At 37.3% G+C, this 11,260-nt stretch overlaps 1 protein-coding gene across 1 annotated transcript in view; it reads right to left on the bottom strand.

The window, feature by feature from the left end:
• CSTF3 (cleavage stimulation factor subunit 3) overlaps positions 1 to 10,364 on the bottom strand; it is a 72,354-nt gene extending 61,990 nt beyond the window's left edge. The window contains exon 1 of the mRNA XM_042906536.1: positions 10,076 to 10,364. Within this exon, the coding sequence (XP_042762470.1) occupies positions 10,076 to 10,102 (27 nt within the window). The 5' untranslated portion in view covers positions 10,103 to 10,364. The remainder of the gene's footprint in view (positions 1 to 10,075) is intronic.
• Positions 10,365 to 11,260: the final 896 nt, after the last annotated feature.

An 11,260-nucleotide genomic window follows, 5' to 3' on the forward strand; every position in this document is an offset into this window, starting at 1 on the left:
ACATCCCTAAATATTTTCCTCTTGCCAAGGATGCAGTTAAATGTTCATAAAATAATTTACATAGATAATTCTCAATCAACTATATTAATTAACAAGAAAGCTACCGAAAATAGCCAAGAATATAGTCTAGTAGTTTTGCGCAATGGATAGCACATTGGACTTCTAGTACTTTGGGCCACATTTAATTCCTACAATAAAAAGTCATTCATCATCATGAACCAGTTAGGTGGCCAATGGCACAATATTTTTGTTCTCTGGCCTGGGCATATTTCCATACGGCAAAGGAAAATTGAACAGTTTTCTACTATCCACAAGGAGACTGGACCTCCACAAGGAATGGAATTGTGTTACTATTTCCTAAATCTTTTGCCCAAAGGAATAGGTCACTTTAAGAAAACTTAGGACAAGTTTCCAGTGCTCACTTGTAATGGAATGAGTTCAGAACTCAGCTTGCTTAGTGTAGCAAAAGAACAGCTGTCCCATAGTTACATGGCCCCAAAATTTATTACTATAAGAAACTCTATTACAAATCCAGCTTTTGCCTTTGGAATAAACTACAATCCTATTACCATTCTTTAAGAATGTTAATGGGCAGTGGGATGGAACCCCAATAAGCAGAACAAAAGATGGACTAGTTCCCAAGGCATGCACATTACCAATGATACCAGAACTTTGAGAACTCCTTTGATTTGCAAAATTTTAAAAATCAGAAAAATTACACAATTGTATGGAGTATACGGAGATACATACCAACACATACTATTTCAAATGGGTACAAAACCCAGAAAAATTATGAACTAGATGATATATTTTTTTTTTATATATATTTTTTTATATATTTTTTGTATAGGGACAAGATGTTACTCAGGAACTGTCTCTAGCATCTGTTCTATGAACTATTTTTCTAGTAGTAGCATACTGCTAAAATTAACAACTCTTATTTTCTTTGGTTACAACAGTAACCAATTTACAACTGGCTAAAAGTCTGAAGGTAGGGTAAATCCATTGTGTGTTCAATCTTAAAATTTTCTTTAACAATGGCTTTTTGGAGACATAATCATATATGATTCACTCATTTAATGTATACAATTCACAATAAGTTTTTTAAAACATTTTATCACCCAACAAGAACCATACCCATTAGTCATTATAATTTCCCAATCCCCTAGTCCTAAGCAACCACCAAACTATTTTCAGTCTCCATAAATGTGCGTGTATTTCATGTGAATGAGATTACATAACGTGTTTCTGACTTGCATTTTGAGTGTTTTCAAAGTTCGTGTTTTATCACGTATCAGTATTTTCCTCTCTAATGCCAAATATTTCATTGTATGGATAATCCCACATTCTGTTTATCAGTGATGGCCATCTGGATTGTTTCCAGTTAAAAAAAAATGATTTTGCGGGGGTGCCTGGGTGGTTCAATCGGTTAAGCATCTGATTCAGCTCAGGTCATGATCTTGCGGTTTGTGCGTTCGAGCCCTGTTTCGGGCTCTGTGCTGACTGCTCAGAGCTTGGAGCCTGCTTTGAATTCTGTCTCCCTCTCTCTCTACCCCTCCCCCCATTCGTTTTCTCTCTCTCTCAAAAGTAAATAAACATTTAAAAAAATTAATATAGAAGGATTTTTTTAGGTTTATTTATTTTGAAAGAGCCCATATGAGTGAAGGGCAGAGAGAAGGAGAGAGAATCCCAAGCAGGTTCTGCACTGACAGCAGGGTTCGATCCCATGAACCATGAGATCATGACCTGAACCAAAACCAAGGGTCAGACACTTTACCAACTGAGCCACCCAGGTACCCCGGATTGTTTTCAGTTTTTGAGTAGAGTTCATTTTGTGTTTTGTTATTCTTAGAGATATATGTATACACACACACACACTCCTACAGGTAATATTGTTAGGTTATATGGGAATTCTATTTTTAACATTTTGAAGAACTGTCAAGACTGTTTTCCAAAGTGACTGAACCATTTTACATCCCCACGAACAGTGTATGAGGGTTCCAATTTCTCCACAACCTCACCAACAGTTGTCTTTTGATGACTATAACCATCCTACTGGGTATGAAGTGGTAACTCATGGTGGTTTTGATATACATTTCTCTGATGGTGAACCAAGTTCAGCATTTTTTGATGTTCTTATTGCCCATTTGCCTTATCGGCCTACCCAGATTCTTTGCCCATTTTTAACTGGGCTATCTTTTTATTGTTGAATTGCAAGAGTCTTTTGTATATTATAGCTACAAATCCCTTATTAGATACCAGATTTACAAAAATGTTCTCCTGTTGACTGTTTTCACTTTCCATGCTTAACCTTTTGTTTGTCATGTGAAGCTAACCCAGAGAAAGAGAACTTGACAAGACACCATGCACTTTCAATGGTCCTCAAACTTTTTGTAAAGCCTTAGTTTGCATTCTTAAAAATCGAAGATCCAAAGAAAAAATTTTTACATGTGGGTTATATCAATATCATTAAAAATTAAAATGGAAAAAATTTGTTAATTCACTTTAAAATAAAACTATTTAAAAATATTTTCCAAAACAAAAAAATAATTAGTGGAAATAATGGCAGTTTTATGTTTTTGTGATTCTTTAATGTCCGGCTGCATAGAAGGCATTATCTGCTTCAGCTTTCAGTCTATTGCAATATATTGTTTTGGATGAAATATGACTATGTAACTACAGTTATGAAGTACATGACTACGTATGTAGTTGGAAAAGGGAAAAGCACTTTTAATACCATTTTTGAATCATTGGTAGTCTCTGAGAAACTAAATTAAGCTTTACTAAAACTGCAAACCAGTTTCTATATGGCAGCTTAACTAATTTAGGAGGTTGGATAATTGGGGATGGAAGGGGGGAAATGACAAACACGATTAACGGCTGAAAGAATAAAGTAATCTAATTTCTTCCTTCCATTCCCACCAGGGAAGTAGAAATATAACTTTCACAGGGGAAAAAAAGGGAAGGGGGGATAGGTCTCATTCAAATAGCTATTTTCATGGTAAATGGGAAGGGTGTTATGCTAGAGTTCATACCAACATTCAATTAAAATGGAGACCAATGAAAATTTAATCCAACTGATAATTATCATAAGTACGGGGAGAAGGTGGTAAAATTAAAAAGATTTAAATCTATGTAAATATCTCTTGACCATGACCAACAGAACTAGAGGATGAGTCTCAAATAGAGTTCTGTAATGAGTATTTTCCACTAATAAGGGTAATGGCTAAATACAGTAGAGGGAGGACAATTTTTGTAAAATAGTATCAAAAGCCTAACCATCCTCAAATAATCTGCAATATTTTTCTCCACTTATTTTATCAAGAGTGTATTGGGGCGCCTGGGTGGCTCAGTCGGTTAAGCATCCGACTTCAGCTCAGGTGACGGTCTCGCGGTCCGCGAGTTCGAGCCCCACGTCAGGCTCTGGGCTGATGGCTCAGAGCCTGGAGCCTGCTTCAGATTCTGTGTCTCCCTCTTTCTCTGCCCCTCCCCCGTTCATGCTCTGTCTCTCTCTGTCTCAAAAATAAATAAATGTTAAAAGAAATTTTTTATTTTATCAAGAGTGTATTCAAAAACAACTTTTAAGGGGCGCCTGGGTGGGTCAGTCGGTTAAGCGTCCGACTTTGGCTCAGGTCATGATCTCACAGTCTGTGGGTTCGAGCCCCGCGTCGGGCTCCGTGCTGACAGTTCAGAGCCTGGAGCCTGTTTCAGATTCTGTGTCTCCCTCTTTCTCTGACCCTCCCTGTTCATGCTCTCTGTCTCAAAAATAAATAAATGTTAAAAAAAAAAAATTTAAAAACAAAACAAAAACCCCACAACTTTTAAGGTTCAGGTATCTTTAACCAGTAAGTGGTTTGCAAACTTTCATTTACATAAAAATCACCTGTGGTACTTGTTTCAAATGAAGATTCTCAGCCTCACTAACAGAATCTGTTATACTAAGTCTGAAATTGGGGTGTAGGTACCTATACTTGTATAAAGCACCTAAGTAATTATGATTCAATGGACCATGGACTCCGTTTGGAGAAATACTATCTAATCTACATGTCCTGTAATACATTTTTCGAAATGTTGTTTCCTTAAAAATAAAGTGGCATCAGACCTAAGTCATTCCATTTTTTTCCTAAAACATAATAAAGCTGCATGGACTATACTATCTATATGAAGTCTTAATTCTCCCTTGGTAGTTAACCTTTATTTATAATTAAAAATAGACTAGAGTAACCCTTTGCAAGACTATCTGCAAGTAGTAACCAAGAAGATTCATACGCCTAGACAATGAAGCAGTTTATGTGACAGGTGATGTTAGGACTGAATGCCAGCTTAGTCCTGTGTGCCTTTACCAGCGCAATGGAACTCTACCAGATTTTTGGTATCCTGCATATAATCCCTTCAATCCTTCCAAAGACTAAAAATCTAAGAAACATGTAAACAATTCAAAACTTAAGAAAAAGTAGGCTAAAGATTATTGGCCCAAATGACACATATCACATTTCCTTATTAAATTTGCTTATTCATTCCCTAGGAAACAGATGCAAACTACAAATAAAAAATTGAGTCTTTTAGAATTTAAAAAATGTAGCTTTAGACCAAATGTAGCCAAGATATTAATTCTCTAGATTAAGTAAAATGTTAGAAAAACATCAATTAAGAAATAGTTTTGTCCTTCTGGCTTTAAGTATTTACTGATTATAAGCTATCCACTAATCTAAAAATTTACTAACTCAAATTCCCCTTCCTTTTTTTAAAAATACATTTTAAAGAGAAAGAGAGAGAGAGAGTGCATGCGCTAGAGTGTGGGAGACTGACAGAGGGAGAGAGAGAGCATCTCAAGCAGGCACCACGCACAGCATGGAGCCCAATGAATGCAGGGCTCAATTCGACAGACCCTGGGATCATGACCTGAGATGAAATCAAGAGTTGGATGCTCAATTGACTGAGCCACCCAGGCGCCCCACATCTCTTTTTACATCAATTCTCACACCATTACCAACTGTCCAGCAAAACAAAAAGACTCAAATTCACAGAAGGTCTTGGCTAAAGAGAAATAAAGATTTAGAGACAATGGTAGAAAAGCTCAAAACTAAGAATTGTGTTTGGCAATGGTCCACTTAATAGGTACAAACATCTGAACACAGATTTTGCAACTCTGGGAAGTCTATCTGGGATGTAAACTATACTCCCCGAAACGCCTATATTCTTAATGTTGAAGGAATGCAATCTTTCTTAACACAGCACCTTTCTGTTGTACTTCTAAAGAAAACCAATACTTCCGTAAATACAGATCAATCTCACTTAGGAACAATGACTGCCAACTATAGTATTCTACACAGTCGAAATATTAATAAAGATGAACTCAATTTTAGCTGCCCAAACTGTTATACTAAGTATCACAACACGAGGGAGGAAAGTAAGAAAGACTATTACAGAAAGATTGTTAAAAACAGAAAAGAATAATTGGGCCCAAGAACAATTGGGCCAAGATGTGTATCATCTAATACACATACCTGGCCTTTCCCCCTCCCTATTCCTAACTGCCGCCCACATCCACTTTGGCTTTGAAATTGTCCTGGTGCTAGCATTACCTTTTAACCACTGGTAAGTATTAATGGTACTCAGCAAAGCCCTAAACAAGGTTTCAGGCTTCAACACTTGTATATATTTCATCTTTCTTCCTTCATTAATAAAGCAAAACAAGGATTAATCTTTTTAATTACTACCGGTAATTATGCTTCTTCAAGTCATGCAATTTTTCCAAAGTGAGGATCATTTTGTTTATATTATAGGCCTTCCTAATTCTAGGTAGGTTATAGCTTGTTTTAAAAGTGAAGTCTTATTTCTATTTTTTTTTTTTTAACGTTTATTTTTGAGAGACAGAGCGCCAGTGGGAGACACAGAATCTGAAGCAGGCTCCTGGCTCTGAGCAGTCAGCAAAGACCCCAACGTGGGGCTCAAACTCACTGTGAGAGATCATGACCTGAGCCAAAGTCAGACACTTAACCCACTGAGCCACACAAGTGCCTCGTGTCTTATTTCTAAAAGACGAGTGTAAAAACAGAATTTTAAGGATTTAAAGGTTCATATGAATTGGCCTGGCTGAGAACATCTCTCTCCATCCTCTTATCTAACACAACTTTAGGAACCACCACTTTTACACCCAAAATATTTTACTCTGTATTATTTGTCCATCTGTCCTCCCAAGATTAAACTCTTTGAGAATTTGTACTGTATTGCACAGAGCCTAACTGCAAAATTCATCCATTCATTTATCAAACACCTTTAAATATCAAAGAGAATTTCCTAGATTCCTAGATGCAAGGATGAATAAATAAGGCCACCCCTTCAACTCAGGCCTAAACCCAGTGGAGGAACTCTAAACAATAGCTAAATGCTGTAAGGGTAGTGCACAAAGTAAAATGAAGTTAAGAAAGAATGAGATAAAAAACTGAAGCAAGCAGTGAAAAAAAACATATGCAAGACAAAAAAAGAGCCATAATTCCACACAGGAACTAGATGTGTTTTCATTAGGGAAGGGGGGGAGGGGACTTACAAACAAAGTTTTGTCACCACGGAACTGGCAAAAAACGGTAATCAAGAATACCCATGAAAACTGCTAAGGTAATTTAAATAGCTCTCTATATGCAAAATGGAACCTTCTCACAAGAGCTAAAAAAAAAAAAACCAGAAACAAAAACCAATAAACCTTAGCAGCGATTTTGCTTGTCTACAGTCATTTTCCTCTATCAAAGGGAAATCTAGAGATTCAGTACCAAGAAAGAAATGACCATGCATAGTTTTGAATAACTAAGGTATCAGGTTTATTCAAAAAAACTTTTTTTTGCGCTTCAATGCTAAAAGGGTAAAAGAAATCTACACCTCCTATCTTGCCAGATTCTTTGTCCATCACATCTCTTGGCATCTTTCTAAAGCAAATGCACAATTCAGAGTGGCTTTGATTTTTTTCTTACTAATCTTCAGCTTTGTTTGGTCTCTTTTTCTTGTCTATCATTGTAGGTACTCTCTTTTCCTATAAATATTCACTGACCAGTTAAAAGGTTACTGAAGAACACAATATCAACCCACAAATTACTAATTGCAAAGGGGAAAATAATCCTTCACAAGGAAGAAACCCAGCAGTCATCACCCTACCTAAAGCAAACTAGTTGATTTGTATTGTCAACCAGGTCACTATTGAAGGTATCATTTAATTACCACTTCAGTTAAAGTTGAATAGTACAATCTCTGGGATTTGCCTGAAAGCAATGAGGATAGGGAGAGTAAGTGAAAGTATGGGGGGAAAAAAAATTAAGTCATCAGTTACAGCTCTATGATAGAAACATTCTACTTGTTTGCATGTTTGAAATGTTATCATTACAAACTTAAAGAAAAGATAGTATGTGTTTTAGGTTGATGAAAGAAAGATACAGGAGCCACCATAAAGGTTGGGACAAGTTGAGCATCAAAAAGAAAAATAGCTATCGCTTATTTTTTTTCTTTTAATATTTATTTTGAGAGAGAGAGAGACAGAGAGAGACAGAAATGGTGCATGTGAGGGAAAGGCAGAGAGAGGGAGACTGAGGATCTGAAGCAGGCTCTGCGCTAACAGCAGCAAGCCTGTTGTGGGGCTCGAACTCATGAACCACAAGGTCATGACCTGAGCCAGATACTTAACCCAGTGAGCCACCCAGCTGCCTCACTGCTTAACACAGTAGATACAGAGAAACCCATGAATCCATAGTGATCTCTTTTATAAAGAAAAACAAAGAAATTTCTTCTTTACAGAAAAGTATGAGCCAGTCAGTAAAGACATAACAGAATTTTCAAAACACCATTTGCCACCTCCAATATAATAACTGATTTATTCAAGAATTATCAATCGATGACAAATAATAACTAGTTAAAAGGTTACTGAGGAACACAATACCAACCCACAGATTACTAACTGCAAAGGGGAAAATAATCCTTCACAATGAAGAAAGCCAACAGTCATCACCCTATCCAAATAAACCTATCCATCACTAATAGTGGAACAACCTAGCATGAAGTGCTTTCTAACATAACACTCTAAGTTACTCTACCCAAAAATATTTAACCCAAATATTACCAAAGCTCTCAGTTTAGACCTAACCAAACACAGTTTTCAGGAAATAACACAAGATGAAGGGTAAAGTTAAACAACAACACACACAAAAATCAAATCAACTCAGAAAATTAGAAGTTTTACTAGAAAATTGTCCTGGGTTCCTCAAACAATAACCCTGGGGAGAAAAATGGGGGAGACTATTCAAGAGACGTTAACTAAATGATGCCTGTAAATCCAGATAGATTCTGCCTTAAAAAAAGGAAAAGAAACCCTACAAAACATATTCTTGGGACAACTGGGGAAATTTGAACACGGACTGGGCTTTAGAAATGATAGTATTACTATTAATTTTCTTAGGTGAGAAAATGGTATGGTCGTTACATAACTGCATCAATGTCCTTATATAAAAGAATGCTGAAATATATGAGGCTGAAATATGTGTTGGCTTACTTTCAAATAAATATGTATGGAGAGATACAGCAAGTATGGCAAATGGTTAACAATTGTTGACTGTGGGTGAATGCAGGCATTCATTGCACTTTTCTTTCAACTTTTCTCTATGTACTAAACTTCACACTAGAACTTTAGGGTTAATTTTTTTTCTGTAAGTTTTAACCACCTCTGCCATTTAAAACACCACATATCTGAAATATTCAAAGTCATGACATTGCAGTGTCTTTACAATTTTAGATAAACGAAAGAATTAACAAATTCTGGAAATTTTCAATGAAACCTTAGGAGATCACTCCTTGACTTTCAGGTGACAAACTATTAGCCCAGAAAAATGGTAGGTATACATAAACAGATTTGATATAATTTTGAGAGTTTTCATTCTTGGGCATTCTGACAACATGCAAAATACAAGCACAGAAGATTTCAGTACTGAAATCAGTCAACAAGCAAACACAAAATTTAATTTAGGAAGCTTTTCCTGACCTAATGAAATTTACAATCATACAGACTATTCAAGAGGGACTGCAATTTTGCCTCATCTCTGTTAACCTCCAAGAACAGCCTCTACCTTCTAAGCTGGGGACTTAAAAAAACAAAAACCTAAGTGTAGTTCGTTACCATGGCAACAGGAAATTTCAGGAAATTGAGACCCTGCAGGCTAGCTAGCCTCCATTTTAAAAACTATTTACCTGAACATACCATGACTTTAAGTCGAAAAACAAATTGAATGACATCTTTCATAAAATGCCAGTTTCCTCTTTCAAACTAAAAGGTAAATACTACCCTACAAAATTCTGAATAAAGAGCAAAAGAAACAAATCATTTATTTAAATGTCTGAATTTTAAAATATTTATATGTCACTTATGTCCAGTACTAAAGCAGATGCGTTTATTCACAGTGGCCAAAACAGACTCCTCATTTCCGATTTATCAAATTCTGCATTATGTGTCGGTTGAAAACCGAAAATGAAATGTGGACAAAGAAAACAAAAAGAAAACCACAAAATTCCCCAAGTCTCTGCATAACCATGCTCTTACTCCTAGACTGCTTCCTTCTTCATTCGCTCTGGCAAGACACTATTTCTCCAGATGAGTTTCATCTCAAATTACTTTTCAAACTGGTAACCTATTTCTGCGTATATCGGAGTGGGGCAGGAGGAAACATTGACAAGTTTTTCGAGAACAGCGAGTACACGTTAAAATAATCAATTCCCAAACACCCTAACATCAAAACAAAATGTTATCAAAGGAAGGCATCCCACAGGAGTAGTCCCACGAACCTAAACAGGACGAAGCAGCTTCCTGGCTATTGTCTACATCAAGTATTTGTTCACATTAACGCCTAAGACAGAGAAGCCAAAAAATAACTTCAAATCTCAGTCAGCTCTTGCTCCCCATTCCCACCATTCTTCTGTACCCGGTCCTCTGGGTTCATTAGACCCCGATTCCTTCCTCAGGCGAACATGGCTGGAGTACTCGGACGAACAGAGACGTGGAGAGAAGAGGTCGCCACGAGGCCCCACCACTCTCTTTCCTCACCTGCTCCGGGGCTCCGTCTCCTGACATGGCCTCAGCTGATTAGAAAGTGAGAACTGGCCCGCGATGCGAAGCTAGAAAAGAAAAATTAAACTAAAAGCCACCCAAGCCAGTAAAGTTACCCCCAGCCCAGCGGAGCCAGACCGCCAACACGAATCGCCACCGCCCACTCAGATATGAATTAAAATGGCTGCGCCCCTGCTGGCGGAGGAGAGAGGTGTGGCTTCTGCATTAACTTCCGGGGCAGTGGGCGGGGTTAAAAGCTCAACTCTCCAGTTACTTGGCCGCGCAGAAGCAAAGAGAACCCAGAGGTGGGCCCAAAGCCTGCGCTGACGTCACGACTCTGGGTTTAGGGAAACTGTTGTTGAGCTGGCTACAACCGGCTGGGAGGCGGGAATCTGGTTAGCCTGGAGGTTTGCGCGCCTTACAGAATTTAATTGTCAAGCTTTGAAACCTAGTTCTTCACTTTTTTTTTTTCTGAAAAATTTATTTTATTTTTGGGCGTTAACAGTAAATTTTATTTATTTATTTTTATATGAAATTTATTGTCAAATTGGTTTCCATACAACACCCAGTGCTCATCCCAACAGGTGCCCTCCTCAATGCCCATCACCCACTTTCCCCTCCCTCCCACCCCCCATGGTTCTTCACTTTTGAAGCCTGATTACCAATCAGTTCAGGCAAACTGGCTATTTTAGGGAGCAATGCTAAGTTTAAATGCCTTCTATGTATTGGAGATAAGGAATACATCGAGGTCTCAGCTAGTGTTTTCTATGCTTCCTACGGATGAGAGGAACCGATCAAGCCCACAATAATTTGTACTGTCACCATCTACTATTGTGTCTAAGGCTTATTTCTCATTTTCCTTTTAATTGTGCTTTTATGGGTTTTCTTGGTGGGGGTGACAGGAGGTTGGGTAGGGTTATTTTTGGTTATGCAAAAAAATTTTGTTTGAATTGTTATGTAGTAGAATCTATCAATCTTATTGCTCTGGATTTGGGGACCAAGATAGAAGGGCTTTCTCCATTCCCAGATAATAAATTCAATCATGGTTTTAGTACTTTCTTGGTTTCATTTTTTCCATTGAGATAGTGTTGCTAGAATTGGCAAATAAAAATACAGCACAATCAGCTAATTGAATTTCATACAAATAATTTTTTCTATAATTATGTACCAAGGGGTTAATGT

This window comes from Panthera leo, chromosome D1 (assembly GCF_018350215.1).
Source record: "Panthera leo isolate Ple1 chromosome D1, P.leo_Ple1_pat1.1, whole genome shotgun sequence".
Classification (NCBI taxonomy): domain Eukaryota; kingdom Metazoa; phylum Chordata; class Mammalia; order Carnivora; family Felidae; genus Panthera; species Panthera leo.